The sequence below is a fragment of the Halichoerus grypus genome, chromosome 10 (assembly GCF_964656455.1).
Source record: "Halichoerus grypus chromosome 10, mHalGry1.hap1.1, whole genome shotgun sequence".
Lineage (NCBI taxonomy): Eukaryota > Metazoa > Chordata > Mammalia > Carnivora > Phocidae > Halichoerus > Halichoerus grypus.
Genome location: NC_135721.1, coordinates 64,574,047 through 64,597,016, shown reverse-complemented (window position 1 = coordinate 64,597,016; position 22,970 = coordinate 64,574,047). Strand labels below are relative to the sequence as shown.

Below are 22,970 nucleotides of genomic sequence, written 5' to 3'. Positions count from 1 at the left end.
GTGAGTCTGTTGTAGGCAACATAGATAGGTCTTTTTTTTTTTTTTTATCCATCAGCCACCCTATGTCTCTGGATTGGAGAATTTTGTCCATTTACATTTAAAGTAATTACTGATAGATATTACTTACTCTTGTTAATTGTTTTCTGGCTATTTTGTAATTCCTTTGTTCTTCTCTTGCTCTCTTCCTTTGTGATTTGATGATTTTCTGTAGTGTAGTGGTATGCTTAGATTCCTTTATCTTTACTGTATCTATTATAGTTTTGCTTTGTGGTTACCATGAGGCTTTCCTAAACCAACTTACAACAGTCTTTTTTAAGTCAATAATAGTTTCAGTTTGAATGCCTTCTAAAGCTTTACATTTTTACTGCCCCCTCCCATGTTTTGTTTTTGATGTCACAACTTACCTCTTTTTCTTTTGTCCATTAACAAATTATTGTAGTTATAGTTGTTTTTACTTTTGTCTTTTAACTTTCATCCTACTTTTATATGTAATTAACCCACCACCTGTACAACATTAAATTATTCTGAATTTTACTCTATATTTATTGTGACCAGTAAGATTTATATTTTCATATCTTTTCCTATTATTGATTGGTACCCTTTTATCTCAACTTAAAGAAGTCCCTGAAACATTTCTTGTCAGGCTCTTCTAATGGAGATGAAGTCTTCTAACTTTTGATTGTCTGGAAATGTCTTCCTCTCTCCTTTAATTCTGAAGGATGACTTTGTCAGGTAGAGTATTTTTAGTTGGCACTTTTTTTCTTCAGCAAGTTAAATATATTGTGCCACTCCTTGCAGAGTTTCTGGCCTGCAAAGTTTCTGCTGAAAAATCTGCTTATAGTCTTAATAAGACTTCCCTTATGTAAAACAAATTGTTTTTCTCTTGCCGCTTTTAAGGTTCTCTCCTTGTCTTTAACTTTTGACACTTTAATTATAATATGTCTTGGTCTGGGTTTCTTTGGGTCATCTTACCTAGAACTCTCTGTGCTTCCTGGATCTGGATGTCTGTTTCCTTCCCCATGTTAGGGAAATTTTTAGCCATTATTTCTGCAAATGAGTTTTCTGCCCCTTTGTCTCCCTGTTCTTCTGGGACCCTTATAATACCAATGTTATTCTACTTGGGGTTGTTTCATAAATCTCTTAAGCTGTCTTCACTCTTTCATTCTTTTTTCTTTTTTCTGCTCTGATTGGGTGGGTTCCACTGCCCTCTGTTGGAGTTTACTGAACTTTTTCCTTCTTCATCTAGTATCCTGTTGAACCCCTCTAGTGTATTATTTGGTTCAGTTATTGTTTTCATCTCTGATTTCTGTTTGGTACTTTCTTATATTTTTTATTTCTTTGTTGACATTTTCACTTTGTTCATGCTTTGTTCCCCTGAGCTCAGTGAGTATCTGTAGGGCTGTTATTTTGAACTCTTTATCAGGTAAATGACTTATTTCCAATTAATTGCGGTCTTTTTCTGAGATTTTATCTTGTTCGTTCATTTGGAACATATTCTTTTGTTTGTTCATTTTTTCTTGACTCTCTTTGTTGGTTTCTCTACATTAAACAGCCCCCTCTCCCAGTCTTAAAGAGATGGCCTCATGTAGATGAATCTTATTGTTCAACCCTTCCTCTAGCTCTTGGTTGTCCATCAAACCTTTGTGATTGTATAAACAGCCTACTTGGTTCTTTGTCATTCCCAGTAATTGAGGGTGTACCAAGACCTGTCAGTGTCCCAAAGGGGAGGATCTTAGCACCTATATTCAGTCTGATTGGAAGCCAGACCTCAGACAGTAGCTTTAAAAATATGTACATACACCTCTTTCAGGGAAAGAGCAGGAGATGGGCATTTCTGTTTGTTCCCTCTGCACTGAGCCTGGGGTAATAGCTAGTTAAGAATTAAGAATTATTTGTTGGTTTGCTTACCATGCCATTGAACCTGTGCACTCAAGCTCTGATGGCCTTCAGAACCAGGCTATCAAGAGGTGTATCCTCTCGGGGCCAGCCACAAAAGCTGGGGTGCCAGACCTGAGCATAAGCTCCTTTCTTGGAGACACTGATGACCTGGGGCAGGACAAAGGGAGAGTGCAAAATGGTACCCAAGGGTCTCCCTGGTCTCTGGAGTGGACAGCTGCCAACCCCTAGATATGCATTTATTTAGAGGTTGGCCCCTCAGGCCACAGTCATGAAGGTGAATTAATAGGCCTCTTCCATAGAGAGCCTGGGCATCTCAGGCTGCTCTGTCTCGGCTGTGCCTTAGGGGGTAGCTGATTAAGAACGGTTTCTCCATTTGTTACAGTCCTGTGGGATCCGTGAATGTAGGCACTGCTGGCCTTCCAAGCCAGGAGGTCAAGGGGTGACTCTTGGGTAGTAGCCACATGAACCTTGGTGCCCCTTGTGTGTACAGGCTTCTTTCCAGGAGATGGCAGCAAGCTGGAGCAGGCAGAGGGAGAGTGCAGGCGTAGCACCCTCGGGCCTCCTCAGTCTTTGGAGGGTATTTCAGTGGGCCTCAAGATGTGTATTAGATCAGATGCTTGCCCTTCAGACTGAAACTTTAAGCAAATAGTCCTCTTTCACAGAACAACTGGGCATTTCAGCTTCCTCTGCACCGGGCCCTGGAGGATAGCCATAGTGAACCCACTATTTTTTAATTTATTATACCCTTGTGGATCTCATGGATACAAGCCCTGATGGCTTTCACAGCTAGGTATTTTGGGGGCTCATCTCTCAGGTGCAGGTCTTAAACATTGGGGTGTCAGATGTAGGCTTCAAAACTTTCACTCCTCAGAAAGAAGCTCAGAGTTGTGAGTTCCCTCCCAATTGTGGGTTGCTGCCCAAGGGTGGGATTTATAGCAAGATTGTGTCTCAGCCTCCCCTACTCAAAAAATATGAGTTTTTTTTTTTTTTTTCTTGTTTGCCTGGTATGTAGGAATTGTTCAGCTACTTTTGGACTTCTTTCAGGGGAACTTGTTTCATATGTAGCTGTAGATTAGGTGTGTCCATGGGAGGAATGAATTCAGGATCCTCCTACATCCCCATCTTGACCTAGAATCTTGTATATATCATTTTAATTTTTTTATTTTTTTGGTGTGTAAATATCTGTTTGCAAATGTCTTGCTCCTCCTTAGAATGTAAATAAACTCCCAATAGGGCGTGAGCCTTATTCACTATCCAAGCTCTAGTCTTGGGCACATAGTAGGTACTTAATGAAAAATGTTTGAATAAATGAATGAATAAATCCCTCCTCCTTTGTTTTCATTGAGGATATGGATGTTATCATTTATTTCTTGGTATTTCCAAGGACACAAGAAATGTTTGTGATTCTGATGTCTTAGTTTATTTGGCCATTTTTATTGAGCATATATTATATGCCAGACACTGGGCTAGGTATTGAGGATACAACAGGGTATACAACTGAGAAAATTATTGTATACACAGACATTAGTGAGAGGAAATGGACAACAAATGTAATAAAAAGTAAATTATTTGATGTTTTTTGCTGATGTTGGAATAGAATTAATATTCCTGGAGTGCCTGGGTGGCTCAGTGGGTTAAGCATCTGGCTTGGCCTCCGGTCATGATTTTGGGGTCCTGGGATGGAGCTCCACATAGGGCTCCCTGCTCAGTGGGGAGCTTGCTTCTCCCTCTCCCTCTGCCTCTGCCCTCCACTTGTGCTTGCTCTCGCTCTCTCTCTCTCAAATAAAACATTTTCCTAAAAAAAGAGTTAATATTCCTCTGTACTTCCTGTTTCTGAAGAACAAAGTGTTGAACCTCTTCTGTAATAAAATCATAAGTGATCAAAGCCTGTAACAAATTTACTCCTGTCCTGAAAGAAACAGGAATATATTAACTAGCAAATGGTAACTAAACCTCTGGAAAAGTGTGAGAAAGAGAGAAGGACCAGAAAGGGATAGGGCAAAAGATTGTTGCTACAAAGCAGAGTTTCCTCCACAGCTGAGCTGCCTGCCCTGTCATTCTGCAATCTTACCCTGGCTGCTTTCACCACGTATCTGTCCTTCCCAGCCTTGAAAGCCCATCATGATGTTTGCTGGCAGAATTTTGAGTGACTAACCCTGAAGTAGCCATTGGCCAAGGTATCTTTCCTTACTACTCAAAGCAGGAATAATAAATCGGCCTATGTACTATCTCCTTCCATTTCAAGACACATAGAGTGAATTCAGAGCAAGGAGTGAAGACAGTTACTGCCTGTGTGCCTTAAAAAAATACTTTTTTTTTTTTTTTTTGTAAATGAATGCTTCCTCTCATTGGATCCTTTTAAGACCACTGTGAGTTAAGGTGAGGGTTATAGTTAACATCTCCATATACCCCCAATTAACCCTTCTTTTGTCCCAGCATCCCATTTGGCTTAGCATTTGTCCTGGATTTTTTTTTATAGACTTAATTTTTTTAGAGCAGTTTTAGGTTCAAAGCAAAATTGAATGGAAGGTACAGAGCTTTCTCGTAGACCCCCTGCCACTGCATGTGCACAGCCTTCCTGACTATGAACATCCCCCACCAGGTGGTACGGTTGTTACAGCAGGTGACGCTACATTGACATACCATCCCTCAAAGCCTAGAGGTCACATTAGAGCTCACTCTCAGTGTTACATATTCTGTGGGTTTTGAAACATGTATAATAACATGTATCCACCATTATAGTGTCTTACAGAATAGTTTCACCGCCCTGAAAATCCTCTGTGCTCTGCCTGTTCATCCCTCTGTTCTAGACTTAATCATTTTGTGATAAAGCGTAATTATAATTTTGTATTTGAAAATATTTTGATAGAACTATTTATTTCAACATGGTAAAGCTGCTTTCTTGGTTACAAACTAAATATTTTTAAAGTATGTAAATTTATGGGACCCCTGGGTGGCTCAGTCAGTTAAGCGTCTGCCTTCGGCTCAGGTCATGGTCCCAGGGTCCTGGGATCGAGCCCTGCATCAGGCCCCTTGCTCAGTGGGGAGCCTGCTTCTCCCTCTGCCCGCTGCTCTCCCTGTTTGTGCACTCACGCACGCTGTCTCTCTACACATAAATTTTTTTTTAAAGTATGTAAATTTAATTTGTCTTTCAAAGTAGCCTCAACTTGGGTGATATGTTACATGGTCTCCATAATTACAGTCTGCATTTAATGCCAACAAAAACTGGTTTCCAGAGAAAAAGGGACACTCCCTGGTGTGTCTGGCCAATCAGGTATAGAGCAGGACTAAAGCCTTGTGCTCTGACTTCTGGTACTTTCTATGCCAGAGGCACAAAGCCCACTGGGGAGACAACTCAGATCTCAAAGCTTACCACATTTCTGCCTTATTTAAAGTAGTTGTGAAAGCGGGATTCTGCCTGTATTTCTAATTCAGGCATGAGAAAATTCACTAAGTAAATAAATAATGTACCTGGTAAGGAACAAAACAGACCACAGAAGTCCAAGAAATAAAAAATCAGGCAGGCAAATGAAGACCTGCCTGGAGAGTATGTACCTTGAGGTGGAAGTTTGTATTTCAAGGAAGTACTGCGCTTTGAGAGAGGACTGTATAAAATATTAAGTCAGAGAAGAATAGCATCTTCACTGACAAATGTTTGATGGTATTTCGAGACTGAAATTAGTTTCATTTGCATATTTCTGGGACATGGTACATCTGTTTATCCAGCAAAATGAGTCTAGGTTCTGATCAAATACATAGTAAACTTGCCTAATATGGCAATTAACCATTCTGTACCATCGCCCACATATAATTTTAATATAGTGTCAGCATCCTAAAGATTGAAGTGACTCCTAACTTTTCCATAGCAAATCAGAAGTACATTATTTCAAAAAGGGATAGGTTTTCATAGACCAATTTCTCCTCATACTCATTTTAAGATGTAGTATTTCAAATACATCTTGATGTAAAAACACGTCAGACGGGAGTGATTACTCCTGTGTAAAATCTGCATCGCAAGGGGTGGGGTAAATGACCAACGCATGGAAGGAAATGGTAAATAATACAGAATAATAATACAGTGTGTGGAGTTGACATTTCTCCTCCCGGCATTTTTAAGCTGCATTGCATTAGATGCTATCCTGGTGAAAGGGTGTGTAGGTGTTTTTCTTTATTTGCAAATGGTGTGAATATATGCTTTTATTTTATTTCTTTCTTTATTTTCGCCAGGCCTCTCTATCCGGAGTGTGTGCTGGAAAGCAGACCGCCTTCTAGCAGGGACCCAGGACAGTGAGATATTTGAAGTGATTGTGCGCGAACGAGACAAGCCCATGCTGATCCTGCAAGGCCACTGTGAGGGGGAGCTCTGGGCTCTGGCCCTGCACCCCAAGAAGCCACTGGCTGTGACAGGCAGTGACGATCGCTCTGTCAGGTGGGGCCCCCGGCAATGGTGCTTGTCATCTCCCGGGCTGCCTTGGGATAACAGATTTATTTTGCCCAAATTTGCTTGTTACTCAGGAGAAGGATAAGCCAGAGTACAGAACCACAGTTTCCAAGTGGAATGTTGAGACATTTAGCGCAACAAAACTTGGCTTCTTAGCATTTTGTTGTTGCTGTCTTTCTTTGGCTCCATCTTAAGTCATGAAAATGCTCTGAGGAGTGAAAATACACTGCTCCTAGTTAGATAGGCTCCCAGTTCTCTTTCAGTTGATGATGTGAGCTAAATGCATCTATCTGTGGTTAGATTATATTTCCCACTCATGGGCTGGGCCCTCCACAGGGGCCTGCTCAGAGTATTTCACAGTTTTGTTATAGACATTCATCTCCAATGATGAATTCATGAGTTTGTCTTCATTAGAACTTAAATTCTGATTTTCAGAGTTGTCTTCAGTGTGAGGAAACAACTATTTCTTTGCAAATCCTCAGATGGAATTTGAACATTGTCCTCAAATCAAAGGAAAGTACTGGTTCCTAAGAAAACAGGCAATTTTATGAGGGCCTCAAGGATTCTTGTTGTGGATCGTTTGTTATTTTTTGAGAACACAGCATTGCATAAAATGCGCATTATGAGCACACTTCGAATATCTCTGTGATGGATGAAGGGCTGAATGTAGGATTTAGAGGTGTGTAAGGAAAGCTGTTCCACTGACTTCAGTACTTCTGTATTTGCTGCTGACCTTTAAATGTGCCCAATGACAAGCAGGCCAGAAAGAGTGCATGCCAGTGGGAGGGAGAGGCTGCTGGATCAGGTGGTTGATTGATTACTGCTTCTGGGCTCTAATAGCTAAATTAGAACATTGTAGACTAGACCGGAGGCTCCTGCTTCTCCCCTGCTCTGGTTCTGTATGTCTGTGAATCTGATCAAGGCACAATGTGCTCATTAGTGGGGTATAAATCCAAAAGTAAATCCATTTTGTGATCTCCACCAAGCACTGAAGCCCCATCAATCTAAACATCAGTAAACACACACTTGTGTCTCCATGTGGCATACATGTTTATATGGTTTAAGCTTCTCTTTACTCACCTTCCCCCTCTTCTCTTCCTTTTCCTTCCTTGACTCTGAGCGTTCCCTGAACAGGCAAAATGGTGCCACCAAGTTACTTGAGCACCTGAGATACTCAATTTATACTCATCCAGGTAGAAATGATTTCAAGAAAGCCTTTGGCTTTTGTATTTTGGCAACTTTGTTGCATCTGAGAAATGCAAACATCTCCAAGGAGCCCTGACTGTCAGAATGTCTTATTCCCCTTAACCATGAATTTGGCTAAAATTATAAATGTTCTTTTACACTGAATATTGAAACTTAAGAAGAGACTAAGCCCTAATTTCTTGAGAAAGATGAGCTTTAGTGACTTTATAGGGATGGCACAATCTACTGGGGAGTGATAGTTTCTGCGTGCTAGTAAAGCAAAGCTTACATTGCTTAAAATAGTACAAGGCTAAAAGCAGCATGAGATTATGAATAATGGACGAGGTATTGCAAGACTACCATGAGCTTTTGACTGAACGGTGCAGGCTGCCTCAGGGATCAGCAAGCTCTTCACTGTGCAGCTATCCATTTTAAGGAGCCTGCCTCCATCCATCCTGATGGCAGAAGGCATTTAGAGAAACCGTACCACATGTGACTTATTCATGCCTCTGTATGGCAGACCTCTAGATTCTCAGTCCCCTTGGCAGATCCTGTTGTTTGTGTGTTTAGAAAAGACGGTCTTAGGACTAGGAACAGATAGCGGTCAGTTACCACGATGGCAACTAGCATAAACCCTCATTTGTATCTTCAAATATTTAGTTCATGTTCACTCAGTCTGAGGTGCCTGGATCAGGTGTTTCAGGAGTTGCAGCAACTGTGTGTTGAGGGCACTTGCCCCTGGAGCTCCATTTCTCCCGCAGTAGCTGTGTCCATCAGCCGGGGGCACTGTGAAGTGTCAGCTCCAAGCAAGGGTGGTGGACCTATCTACAGTGGGGCGCCCAGGGGGCTTGTGAGGCATGACAGCGGATGACCAAGCTGACTGTGGGACCATCCTGGGCAGGGGCAGGGGTGTCTTTCCATCTTCTCCATCTCAGATAGGTTTTCTTTCTAGGGAGGCCAACAAATGTAAGTAAGGTGGGTTTCGATTTACAGGTGCTTAAATAACACAGTTACTAGAAGGATACTCATATTTTCTTTAAACAAACTAACAATAATAACATCCAGTAGTACTACTTTTTCTTTAAGTATTATTAACAACCATTGGGATAAATAAAGAACGATTTTGAATGTCCAAAGAGAATAGTAAGATTTTGTGTGAGGGAGTGTTTAAAATGTCCTTATTTTATCAATCTCAAAATCTCTTGAAATGTTACCTCATTTTATAGTTCTTGCTGGGTATTTCAAATGGTGCCAATGACCCAGCGATAAACTGAACAGCTTCCCAGATAGCCAGACCTGCCACGAGGAAGGACTGGTGTGGAGTTGGTGCGTCCTCTGCTGTCATCACCATCAGAATGGTGAACAGGCCTTGCGGCCTGGGGCTGGCCGATGACCATGAGAAGTGGGTTTTGATTTTACTTTGTTCTTGTGCGTAGGCTGTGGAGCCTGGCTGACCATGCCTTGATCGCCCGCTGTAACATGGAGGAAGCAGTTCGCAGTGTGGCCTTCAGCCCCGATGGATCTCAGCTGGCCTTGGGCATGAAGGATGGCTCTTTCATTGTGCTCCGAGTCAGGCACGTACTGACCAATAGGGAAAATAATGTCAGAAACGCTCTCCTGTTGAAGCCAGTTCTCCTGGCCATGGTGTATGCCAGGACTTAAGGAAAAAGGCATTTACTCTTTCAAATAGGAACACTCTAGATTCACAGTCCCCTATCTGTATTTCTCAAATCCAAACACTCTGAAAATCCAGTTTTTGGATAACTCATTTGATAGCACGTCTTGACCCAGTGAACTGATTTGAGACTGTTTATTGCCTATTAATCTCTTAATAGGAATGATTATCATGTGATTTGCTACAAAAATATTAATGTGTTTAATATGGGGTGCCGCCCTAACTCCTACTGGGGATGTTACGTAATATATTGCATGTGAACCTTTCTAAAACCCAGTGAATAATGAACTCCCAAGCTCATCTGGTCCCAAGAGGTTATGGGCTTATAGGAAGCCAAGAAAAGAGAAAGAAATGAGAAAGGCTCCAGCATGGCCAGATTTTTAGAGGTGGGCTTGAGTAAAAGATTTCTTCCACGTATAATGAAAACTTAAATAGAATATTTCATATTTATTAACATCCTATCTTTACTGGACAAAAATTATGACTCATGCATGTAATTTCTCTAAACGCACTGGTTGGTTTTTTGACTTACACAATTTGTGATTACAGAAAGAAAATGCAGCTGTAAATTAGATACTGCATGTTTTGCACATGGAAGATTCTATATAGCTTTGGAAAATGATCTTGGCACGGTTTATTACACTAAATTCTCATTTAGCAGCCACACATAACTTATTACGAGTTGGTAGGCAACATTTTCTTTCTCTGCTGAGTCATGGTTTGAAAAGATGGCCAATTACCAGATCTTCTTTTCTTTTTGATGGATTTTTATTGATGGATTTCCCAAGCCAAAAAAAAAAAACAAAAGAAAACCCCAAGACCCTATTTGATATTATAGCAAAGTATATTATATAGTATATACATAGTGTATAGTGTATGTATAGTAAACGATAATGCCATTAATAAGTGATAGCAGGTGAGGGGAATTATGTGGAAGCTAATATTTGCCATTATTTGTGCACTGATTTTGTTGGGAGTGGAAGAAGTTGTTGGCACAGGGGACCTGCTAGTCAGAATTCTGTCTCATGGTGGCAAGTTTCAAACGAGGGCAGCAGTTCTTACCAGAATCTGATCAAAAGGGATGCAAAATCTGGGTGAACTGATACATGAATTGTTGAGTTTCACAGTGAAAATTAAATAATTACATAAGAATTTAATATTAAAAAAGTAACCTTGACGTAGTTTACCTTTCTCCGGGACATGTTTTTTTTTTTTTTTTTTTTTTTTTTGAGAGAGAGAGAGAGAGAGAAACAGCATGAGAGGGGATAGGGTCAGAGGGAGAAGCAGGCTCCCCGCTGAGCGGGGAGCCCGATGCGGGACTCGATCCCAGGACCCCGGGATCATGACCTGAGCCGAAGGCAGTCGCTTAACCAACTGAGCCACCCAGGCGCCCCCCGGGACATGTTTTTAAAACAATGTTACAAACTGCAATTTTTCAAGGCAAAAAGTTTTAGGGGAAAATAATACGTAATTAACCATGAAAGCAAATAGGCACTTCATTAAATTTTTTCATTGTTTTTATTTTGGAAACCTTAAATATTTCAAATGTCGGTTAATTTTGCCTAAAATGGCCAGAATCTAATAGTATTTTATATCTTTCTTCAAAAGTTAATCCTTTAGTTCCTATAGGTGTTCTCTCCCTTTTAAAACCATTTCTTCTCTGACATACAAATTTTGAGACATGGCTTGGGGTTCCTATTTCTAGATTTGCTGCTTATCACTTTTTATTGCTGCTTTTTATTCTTATAGAGATATGACAGAAGTGGTTCATATCAAAGATCGAAAAGAAGTCATCCATGAAATGAAATTTTCTCCAGACGGCTCTTACCTCGCGGTGGGATCCAATGACGGCCCAGTGGATGTGTACGCCGTTGCCCAGCGGTATAAGAAAATTGGAGAATGCAGCAAGTCCCTTAGTTTCATCACCCACATTGATTGGTCTTTGGATAGCAAATACTTGCAGACCAATGACGGCGCAGGAGAACGCCTGTTCTACAAGATGCCGTGTAAGTCCTGCAGGCGTTGGATGTTTGTGAAAATCGAAACTCTGAACCACATGCAGCAAATATATAAGAATGTCATCATGCTCTCAGGGCAAGGAGTGTTCTCAGAAACACGACGCCCCCCCCCCCCCCCCCACCGAATCTCAAACTCTCAGAGGAAAGATTGATAAATTGGAACATATTAAAATAACAAATCACTGTGTAATGAAAGAAATCATGAAAAGACAAGGCAAAGACTGGACAGAAATATTTGCAGTGGTTATGATGGGCAAAGGATAGATAGCTAGAAGTTATAAAGAATGCCTAAAGATAACTGAAAGGAAAGATATCCTAGAAAAATGCCCCAAAATGCTAAACATTTGAGGATTGCGGTCCTCATTTGCTATGATGGTTTTAGTCTGAAATTTGTGTTCTTCATAATTGGAAGTCTTTATGATATTATTTGGTGAAATATGCTAATTGGGATTTAAAAAGTACAATTTTTATTTGTCACCTCCACTATCTCTTTTAGAAGAGATTCATCAGACTTCTATAACATTTAGTGACATTTAGTTCGTAATACTAAAATGGCAGAAATAAAAGACAATTTTCTGTTTTGTAATCTTTGACTAATGATTTTTTTAACATAAGAGGAAAATTTTAACATCGTGAATCTTGTCATCAAATAATATTTTAAAATTTTTCCTGAAAAATTAATTTTTATTGGAAAATAGTACATACCATCTAATGTAACCATGGCTTTTTAAAGAACCTCTGCCCTATCAACTTCGCCAGCACACACACCATCCCTAGGTAGATATTTCTGTGTGTCTACTTTCTTTGCTTGAAATTATTTCATATATATTTTACATATGTGAAAAATTATGGAATACATGTTTATCATTTGCAATAAAAAAGTAACCTCCTGCTCAGTGATAATATCATAATTTGCTTTCTTGTCCTCCTGTTAGTGAGCATTTGGGCTTAACTTATTTCTAGTTTCTTCGCTGGTACAGATGGTGCATCTCCAAATATCTTCATATGGGGGGGTTTCCTCTTCTGAGTTACTTCTTGGACTGTATTTTCCAGAGGGGGAACGTTGTTGGGTTAAAGACTGTGTTCTGTCAACTCTCTGAGTTATGTTCATCTTCATGAATTTTTATGTGACGCTGTCAGTCTAGAATTTCTGCGTGCCAATTTGACAGTGTGCAGGTAATGTATAAGAGCGTCTATTCTCACAGATTCTTTATTTGAAAACATTTGTTTATTTTTGAAGAAAAAACTACGAGGTAGTACGCTAAATTGTCTTGATTTTGAATTTTAGAATTGTGTACAACAGGACATTTTCCCAAGCATTTCTGTATCCATGTGTTTCTGCCTTTGCGTGCCCCTGGGTGACCTCCCTCACCAGGTTCTGGTACAAACGGGGAATCGTTTTTTTTTTTTTTTTTTTTTTAAAGATTTTATTTATTTATTTGACAGAGACAGCGAGAGCAGGAACACAAGCAGGGGGAGTGGGAGAGGGAGAAGCAGGCTTCTCACCGAGCAGGGAGCCTGATGTGGGACTCGATCCCAGGACTCTGGGATCATAACCTGAGCCGAAGGCAGACGCTTAACGACTGAGCCACCCAGGCACCCACAAACGGGGAATCGTGCCATACATTTGAGAACATACCAAGCACAACTGTCAAGACTCTTTTCCCCTAACCACTTACATTTACTTAATCAAAATTTGGTGGATTTTCATTGTCTAATGCTTTTAAATTTATATAATATCCATTAAATGTTTACACAAATTTTTGGAGCCTAAATTTTTAAAAATTACTTCTATGGATCTTTGAATTTGAAAAGTAGAAGTTGAGAATAAATTTTTTTAAAAACCTGGCACACTGTTGGTGACTAAATATGATATATATATTTTCATACAAATCATTTCATCAATAACACAAAGCATACTATCTGTGTAGTAGTTTTGGATATTGCATTGAGTACAATGATCATTTTCTTTCTCATCTCCATATCTGAGTTTTGATCATGCATTCTCTTTAAACCATGCTGGAAGAAAAAAAATCACAAATTGGGTAAAGAGATTAGAATCTTTAGGTTCCTTGGTTTATAGAGGTTTTTTTTTAATTTCTATAAACCTCTATAAGAAAAATGAATAAAGTAAATTCGAATATGCTTTTAAATGTAACATTTTGTTACTATGTATTGATAATTTTCAGCTGGGAAGCCTTTAACAAGTAAAGAAGAAATCAAAGGGATTCCCTGGGCCTCCTGGACTTGTGTGAAAGGCCCAGAAGTGAGTGGAATTTGGCCAAAGTACACTGATGTCACTGACATCAATTCAGTGGATGCAAATTACAACAGCTCCGTGCTGGTTTCTGGCGATGATTTTGGACTGGTTAAATTGTTTAAATTTCCTTGTCTCAAGAAAGGTAAGGCCAAGAGAGAGATTTCATTGAATAAGTATTTAATCTAAAATGTATATGCAGTGTAATTAAGACTGATTTTCTTGGTGTCTATTCTTGCAGATTATTCATTTCATCTTTATATTCATTTTTACTCTTTAACACTTTTAGATAAAATGTGTTGTTGATGTCATTTACTTTTGACGTTCTAAAATATGGGATTTTACCAATTTAAGGCAGGTTTTGTTCACAGAGTTACTACTAGCGAGTTTGTGATTGAGAAGATTCATGTTTCACATTTTAAACAAGTCATAGTTTTGTTTTTATTTATGTAAATAAACTCATAATTTAAATTATATATTACATTACAGTATTAAAATTCTTTTATGCTTCACGGCTAATTGTGTTTACACATGGAAAGCCAAGCAAAATCCTTTTAGAGGTATTTAAGATAAAATCTGAAAGTGATTGTTCTGGTGATGACACAGTTGTTCAGACCCCTTGTTGTAGCACTAATCTTGCAAACCCCATTTACATAACTGGTGAAATTTTTGAGAGTGGAGATTGGTTCAAAAAAACTCTCCCTTCGCATTTTGTTGTTCTGTTTTATTGTTGTTAAAATCTTGTCACCTCAGTTTTTTTTGTTTTTTTTTTTTTTTTTTTTTTAAAGATTTTATTTATTTATTTGAGAGAGAGAGAATGAGAGAGAGCACATGAGAGGGGGGAGGGTCAGAGGGAGAAGCAGACTCCCTGCTGAGCAGGGAGCCTGATGCGGGACTCGATTCCGGGACTCCAGGATCATGACCTGAGCTGAAGGCAGTCGCTTAACCAACTGAGCCACCCAGGCGCCCTTGTCACCTCAGTTTTTATGGCACCTTCAGACTTTGTAGAATGTGACTGAATTAGCCATGTAATGACCCTGTCTTCTTCTTCCTTAAAAAGTTGAGGCAAGAGGGGAGGGGAGTGGCGGGATGGGTATTAAAGAGGGCATGTACTGCATGGAGCACTGGGTGTTATATGCAAACAATGAATCATGGAACACTACATCAAAAACTAATGATGTAATGTATGGTGATTAACATAACATAAAAAAAAAAAAGTTGAGGCAAAGCCCATACACAGGGTTTTCTGAGATTCCCCACCAGCCTGAAAATCTGATCTTCAGAAAGTAGTCAGTAGGGACATGCTGTGGCCTGAAAACTCGCTCACTTGAACAATTTTTAAATTAAGAAAGGAAAGGGACTGAAAAATGTAATCGGAGAGTCATTGTCGGATAACTGGCAGTTCAGAAGCAGCAACGGTTATGGTTGAGAACTGAACATAAAACGCATAGCAAAGCGGACATCCTTTACACTTGATAAAATGGCCATCACTTTAAAATGCTTGAGGCACAAAATTACCTCAATGTGCCTAATTCACACTCTCCCCTCTCTGATGGGTCTTTTGAGTAATAGGGCATATCCCGTTAGACTGAGCAATGTACTTGCAGAACGTGAGTTAGGCAACCAGAAGGAACGGAATGTGGGAATTGAGAAGAAACATCACTGGGACCCGAAGCAGTACCGTTGGTCTCAAGAGTCAGGACTTGGGAAGAAGTTAATTCACGGAGAGTTGGTATTTCCTGTGTATCTCCAAGCATTGTAGGGTGGTCTTGAGTCTGGAAAATAGGAATGGAAAGGGAAATCTTGGGTTTATTGATGAGAATGGGGGAAAGGGGAGGGAGGAGGTGAGCAGTGCTGTCTGTCCAAATGAGACAGCCTGATATGTGAAACAGCCCTGATGATGATGGCACACAGGGGACATCTGCCGAGTAAGGGAAGGTTGACAGCTGAGTGATAGTGTGGTGGGAGTGATAACAACCTCCGCAGCAGTCTGCGGAAGTATCCGTATTCTCTGAGCAAATTGACTTGTTCTACTTTTCATGGCACATGGTTTGTAAATCTTGCAGTTTGCCTCAGAGACATTCAGACTTCTGTGGCCTTTCTGTGCCTGAACTACCGGCAGGGGAGTTCTGAAAGGAGTGTTGTTGACAGGAATGGTAACCGTTGGTGGAACTTGTCGCCCTGTAGCCCAGGGTCCCAGTGGCAGGTATGCCCCCAACCTTTGAGCGTGTAACAGCCAAACATGAGCAGGGGCTAGTGACCATGAGAAGTGTGGAGGCTGAGCAAACATGGTAGTTTTCCATTGTGATTAAATAAAACTTCCAATCAAGTTAATTGACACATTTACAATTAATGTGCGTAGGATTCTGCTGCACAGTCTTCTGACACAAATGTTCTGCAGTTAATGAAAATGCCTACAGTGGTTTTTATTTTTACATCACCAAGCCAGGTTTTCTCATTTCATTTTGACAGTTTTCAAATCTTTTAAAATAAGCAGTATCAATACTGATAATTTCCCCCTGATGTCATTTAGACTACATTCTGTTTGACCATCATCATACAGAAACTTCCATGAGGTAAAAATTCAAAGCTCTGCTCATTGACATTTGCCACGTCTTACTACCTTGGCATCAGCCCTTCTCCAAGGGAAGGCTCTCCTACTTGACTGACTTGTGTGCTGCTGTCCCATTAATCCTTCACACACACACACACACACACACACACACACATTCATACACACTCTCTCTCTCACACATAGTCCTTGAAGAACTCCCTCCCAAAATAAGTGTGTCCTGGATTTTGTAAGACACGAGTTGCATAAACCCTGGACCTTGAGGGGAAGAGTGTTGGCTTTCAGTAGAGCTTGGATGAGCTTGATGCAGGAGAGGAACATAAAGTTCAGGGTGGCTAGAGTGTGATGAATGAGGGAAGCATTGTGTACTCAAAGGCTGGAGAGGGTGGTGGCGACCGTGTCATGAAGGGCCTTGTAGCCACTGTTAGAAATTTGCGTCTTACTCTAAGTGTGGAGGGAAACTATTGAGGGCTTAAAATGGAGGGGTGACATGACCAATCTAAGTTTTTAAAAGACCACTTTGATGTCATGTGGGATGGATTAGGGATGGGGAAGCTTCAAGTAGACTCTTGTACAAGTCCAGGTGAGAGGTGAGGTGGCTTGGACAAAGGTATTAGGAACAGATGTGAACACAGGTGCATGAGGTTAGGAAACAGTGTCAAGGTAGAGCTGAAGGTCTTGCTGATGGATTGGATGTGGGAATAGAGGGAAAGAGAGGAACTGAGGGTGACTCCTAAGTTTTCGGCTTGAGCAGTGGGGTGGATGGTGACACCATTTATGGAGATGGGAAAATAAGCAAGGAAAAGTGTGTGTTCGGGGGAGAGAGAGAAAAAGAGAGGGATGGGGATAGAGAAGGGAAGGAGAACTTAGTCTGTGTTGTTCATGATAAATCTGAGGCACCTGTTAGACATCCAAGTGGACGTGGCACACGGGCCATCAGCAGTCCAGGGAGAATTGAGGGCCGGAAGACGAATGTTTGGCAGTGTAGGGCATATTGACAGTACCTAAAGCCATGGGGGAGAGGACCACCAGAGAAGAGATGAGGGCAGAGGCCTGAGACATCCTCGTGGTTCAGAGAACCAAGGGAGGCCTTGTAAAGTGACCATGTCCTAGGGAAAGCCTGGAAAGAGGTGGACATGGCCTTCTTTTATTCAATAAATATTTGTTAGGTGCTATTGTAAGAGGCTGGAGATACATCAACAAATAGAAAAGGCACAAATCCCTGCCCTCATGGAGCTTTTGTTCTTCTGAGGGGACACAGTCAATAAAGAAAATATAAACACATCTCATGAGAAGTGCTACAATGAAAAAGCAAACAGTAGTAGAATGCTCAGATGGGGGCAGCTCGGTGGTGGTATTTTAAATAGTGTGGTCATTTTCACCTTCATACACATTTAAATCATTACCTCTCCAATGAGTATTTTCAGTTGAACAGATGGCTTTCTCCCCCATTAAAGAGGTTCCGTTAGAGGGCCTGCAGTAGGTAGCATTGTTTCTGAAGGAGGGATGCAGTGCTTGCTGGCCCCCTGAAATCTCCCGTAGCCTTTGGAGTACTAGGCCTCCACATGATAGGATGGACCCGGCTTGTTTTCATGACTGCCTTTGTGCTGCCCTCTACCAACCATGTGCGAGACTTTGGTAGTTCAGCTACAACTGTAAGTGCAAATAGCTTTCCTTCCACAGTCATTCCCCGGGGATGGTGTTCACTGAGTAAAGCAATCAGTGCAAGGGAACAAAATTTAATTCTCCCAGCTCTACATCCATGGCTCTGAACAATAATTTGATTTTTTTCCCCACAGAATTATTCTCTGTTTCCCTATTACAAAGGACTCTCTTATTTTGTATTTGAGTAAGAATGTGTAAGATAATCATTCTGAAGCATTTTATTTTCAGAACCAGTGAAGCAGTAGGCATTATCTGGAACAGGTTCAGATGTGTCTTCAGCCACAGGACTTAAATGTTAAGGCCATTTTTAGCTTAATCTGTACTGGAATAATTGAGAGAATTTGGGGAGCCTTGGCTTGTTATGATATGTAACATTGAAAATTATATTTTCTAATACATTTAAGGATTTTACTTTTCAACATGAAGAGGAATTGAATTTTTTAACCTATGAATTCTATTTTTTTTTCATTACTAATCTTCTCCTCGAAAATATCTTTTCAGGAGCCAAATTTAGAAAGTATGTGGGCCATTCTGCACATGTCACAAATGTCCGCTGGTCCCATGACTTTCAGTGGGTATTGAGCACAGGAGGGGCTGACCACTCAGTTTTCCAGTGGAGATTTGTTCCAGAAGGTGTCAGCAACGGTCTGCTGGAAACTGCACCCCAGGGTAAAAACCAATTGTAATTTTTCAGCATTTTTTTTCTGATCAATAAAAATTGCAAAGAATGTTCTAATATCTCTCCTGAAGATAAAGAGTTAAAGCAATTTTGAAAAATTCGTTCCTATAATAAAATTTAAAATTAAAAAGAAAAACAACTTTGAGACACATATGAGTCAGTTGAATAACTTCCTTCAAAGGATTTTGTTTATACCAGATGCAAGTTGAAGGTCAAAGGTTTACATGAAGAATTAGCCTTTAAGAATAACAGGAACAAAGACATTACAGCCTCTTTAGGACAACTGTAACTCTGGCAGGTCTACACAGTGAGACAACAGGGGGACAGAGTAACCTTGGGAGTAGGAGTTGGCTCCAGAATGAAGTTCAAAGAATGGTCCACAATTGGGACCAATGTGTTCCAGTTCAGTGGATATGTAGTCATTCTATTTACTGTGATGTCAGCAGAAATAATCGGCTAATAAAATTTAAAACCAGGTGAGGAAATGTTTTCAATGGGAGAGTTTCTGCAGGTTTTGAACATGGCAATTACTGCCACTCGGTGAACATGGCAAAGGCTAAGAGGATATTTACTGAACTAAGTAGTTGGATTTCCTTTTGCTCCAAGCTTCATTTTGGTAGAACCTTTCCCTGACTTTTTCTTTCTTTTTTTTTTTTTTCTTCTCTTTTCAAAGCAAGATTTAAACCCAAAGATTTGTTATCTCCTGAAAGTATGGAAATGAGTTCAGTCTTGGAGGGGCAGGGTGGGGGGTAGTTGTCCTTATCTGTTAACGCTCCTGAAAGGAGTATGCTGAACTTAACCAGAAGATGGGGGGGGGGGGAAGATATTTTAAGAACCTACACCAAGTAAAACTATGGTATAGTGATTTTTAAATTTACTTTGCTAGAAGAAAGGAAATATTTTAAATAAATTTATAAGCTCTCTTGGGTCTCCAAACTTTTGCTTGTTTCTCACGGATTGTGTTTCTGCAGAAGGTGGCACTGATTCCTACAGCGAAGAATCTGATTCGGATTTATCTGACGTGCCGGAATTGGACTCTGATATTGAGCAAGAAACTCAAATCAATTATGATCGCCAGGTCAGTAAGCAGAGAGCCTCATAATAAATGCCTTACAGCCCAGAACATCAGTCTCATTGGATTTGGACGTTGCACTAAAAATGGCTGGCACTTGGGCAGGAGAGAATCAAGACAAGAATAAGGAAAATCACCTGCCTCTTGTCTTTAAGTACAGATTGTAAATAAGGCCTTTAACCCATTCACATAATTAAAATTTTTTAAGTGGAAGGTAGTAGCCAATTTTAAAACTGAACCCATGACAGGGTTTTCTGTCTTTTTTTGCAGAAAAAATATGCAAGTCAGCCACAGAATTTTTCATTTTCTTAACAGATCATGAAAGCATGTGTTTTCTTTACAGAATTGGTAGCCTCAGAGCCATGGTAGTTTGCAAGTGAGCTGGTGTCCTGCTTTCTCTCTTAACTTACAGAGACCATTATGAAGACCATTTATGAAGACCATTATTCATTTAATTAAAGTAAAAGCCCAAATACAATATGCATGATCTCTCCAGTCAGAAATCACCTCTGGTAGAAAAGTTGCACAATTACTATCAAATTGGGTCCTAGTTTTTTGAAAATATACATTTCATTTTAGTGCTAAACAGTGAGTGTTAAAGAGAGCCATCCTTCACAGGAATCTGGAGACTTGTCCCTTTTTTATGGTTGATAACTATAGGTGTTCTGTTTTCTTCCTTGTCATTTCATGAACGTCTGTAAAGCAGACTCTGTACCTGAACATGGAGTGAATAAGATTTCAGGTTTCAGACACAGCAACTGTCAGTGTTGCCCACGGAGATGTACCATAGAGGCTGGGGGCAGCTGCCAGGTAACCCGTCTCTACGGGGCCAGATCCTGTGCTTTCCATACACCAAATCCAACCCACAATAACCCTGAGAGGTTAAGTACTTTGTCCATGTCCACATTATCCATAATATTGATAAGAATGCGGATCTGGGCTTCTCTCCAAAGTGCACATTCTATGTATTGCTTGGCTTTGCCTCTGTAGAAGCACTGAACCTTTCCAGATGATGACTTTTTTTTCCACCCCATAATCATCACTCATTGATTCTGTGTTTGAAATATTAGTACAAAGGCAGTCCAACTGATGGTTTGGGTCAACTTCTTGATGAAATCATCTTGACTGTGCAATGTATTATGCAATAAAACTAAAGGTGAGATTGAAAGGAAATTATTAATGTGGAAATATGCACACACACTAAACAATATTATATTCTGGTATCAAGGGGAAATGGAATTTAAGCAAAGTGAACATAAAATTCAGGGAAAAAAGAAAAGCAATTTTCTTTAGTTGGGAGTTTTGTATTTAGTAAAAAGGTGCTAGTGAAAGAATGAAAAGGCTTGACTCTACTGAAATCCATGCCTAGAATTTATTTATTCTCCCTGGCATCTTATTTTCTAAAGCTTCATCTGTATCATTTGATTTACATTATTTTTTGTTGCTGAGTTACTCCTGAGCAGGAAGTTTTATTCTGTTCTACAGATGGGAATTTTAGGTCCACAGAGGTTATGAGACTTGTTCAAATAAACAGTTGAAATAAATGCCAAGACCAGAAATTCCATTCTCTTGAGTAATTGATGAGCTGAAAAAAGCATTATGGGCTCAGATGGATAATTAACTTTAGCTTTTACAAGCTTAGTTCATTGCATCTGCAATAGACAAAGCAGTAATGAGGTATCTTCTGACTTCCTTTTTTTTTTAATTTTAAAGATTTTTGGTTAAATCCTAAACAGAGACTGTATTATGATAATATTCTTTTAGTTACATAGCTTTATCAAATGAAATTTTTCCTTTATGAAAATGAGCAATTATTAATAGATTTACTTTGTCTTGAATGTGTTAAATTGATCTCTCTCGATAGTAGGTCATGAATACATGATAGAGAAACATTACTTTTTATCTACATTTAGATTAAATTGCAGGAAATATTCTCTGAGTCAGCAGCACAATTTAGGTCCTAGGTTAGGCCAAGACCTTTGCTCTAAATCTCAGAGTCTGATCTGTCAAGATGCATGAGACCATGAAAGAAGATAATTCCATAGAGTGATCACCATGATTTATGAGGTCTGTGTTTTGCAAATGTCAGAATCACCAAGAGATTTCTCACCTTAGAAGAAATTATAGCAAAACATTTTATTGATTTTTATTGATAATTTATTGAGTAATTTCCTTTCTTATTTTACCAGAAAATTGTTATATTTTCTGAATATAAATTATTTAAACTCAAGATGACCTTGAATCCCAATGATTCAAAAGGCATTTCAAGATAGTTTTGTTCATTAGAAAGTAAACTTCATTCTCATGTTTTATGTACTCAATTTGGTTTATCTTTTCAAAGAACCAACTCTTAAGTTTGTTCATCTCTTCTATTGTCTTATTCTCTATTTCATTTACTTCTGCTCTAATCTTTATTATTTCCTTCCTTCTGCTAACTTTTGGCTTACTATGCTCTTTTACTTGTTCCTTGAGGTATATTGTTAGGTTGTTGATCTGAGAGTTTTCTTTTTTCTTAAAGTATACGTATATAGCTACAGACTTTCCTCTTAGAACCGCTTTTGCTGTATCCCATTGTTGTGTTTCCATTGTCTCAAGATATTAATTTTCTGTTTGATTTCTTCTTTGATCCATTGGTTGTTCAGAACTGTGTGGTTTAATTTCCACATACTTATGAATTTTCCAGCTTTCTTCCTGTGATCATTTCTACTTTCATACCATGGTGGCCAGAAAACATACTTGGTGTGATTTCTATCTTGTTGAATTTATTGAGACTTGTTTTGTGGCCTAGCATCTGATGTATCCTGAGAAGAACTTGCATCCTGCTGCTGATGGCTGGGATGTTTTGAATATGTCTGCTAGGTTATTTGGTCTGCAGTGTTCTTCATCTGGTGTTTCCCTATTGATTCTTTGTCTGGATCATCATTTATCCATTGTTCAGAGTGACACCTTCTCCAGCTATTAAACTACTGATGTTTATTTCTCCTTTTCGTTCTGTTAGTATGTGCTTTATATATTTAGGTGCTCTGATGTTGGGTACGTATTTAAAATGGTTATATCTTCTTGATGAGTTGACCCCTTTATCATTATATATAATGACTGACTTTGGTGACCATTTTTAGCTTCTTATGTTCTCAAAAACTTGATTTCCTGCAGTTAAAGACCTCCTGAGAGTGCCAAGATACTAATATTTTTGAAACCCGGAGAGTCTCAACTAAATGTTTCTGCTATGCTTTAAGGTTTACAAAGAAGATCTACCTCAGCTAAAGCAACAAAGTAAAGAGAAAAACCATGCAGTGCCCTTCCTCAAAAGAGAAAAGGCTCCTGAGGACAGCTTGAAACTTCAGTTCATACACGGGTGGGTGCCTGTCACCAGCCTTATCAGCCTACCATTGGGTCCCCTCTTCTTGGTGCTGTCCCACTTCAGGCTGGCTCTTCTGTCCAGTGTGTATTTACCTGAAGTAATAATAGAACCATGATTCTCTGTCCGGTTATCTCAGTTGATGTCCT

The 22,970-nt window shown here is 39.6% G+C and overlaps 1 protein-coding gene across 4 annotated transcripts in view; it reads left to right on the top strand.

Annotated features, from left to right (window-relative positions):
- The window catches only part of EML6 (EMAP like 6), a 260,832-nt gene that overhangs the window by 144,270 nt on the left and 93,592 nt on the right, over nt 1–22,970 (top strand). For all 4 annotated transcript variants that reach the window (XR_013441823.1, XR_004923257.2, XM_078056549.1 and 1 more), the window contains exons 7-13: nt 6,127–6,328; nt 8,962–9,099; nt 10,950–11,206; nt 13,408–13,620; nt 18,214–18,381; nt 19,363–19,469; nt 22,700–22,818. Coding sequence is in view for 2 of the 4 variants with exons in the window: in XM_078056549.1 (XP_077912675.1) it covers nt 6,127–6,328; nt 8,962–9,099; nt 10,950–11,206; nt 13,408–13,620; nt 18,214–18,381; nt 19,363–19,469; nt 22,700–22,818 (1,204 nt within the window). In the remaining 2 variants the exon portion in view is untranslated. The remainder of the gene's footprint in view (nt 1–6,126; nt 6,329–8,961; nt 9,100–10,949; nt 11,207–13,407; nt 13,621–18,213; nt 18,382–19,362; nt 19,470–22,699; nt 22,819–22,970) is intronic.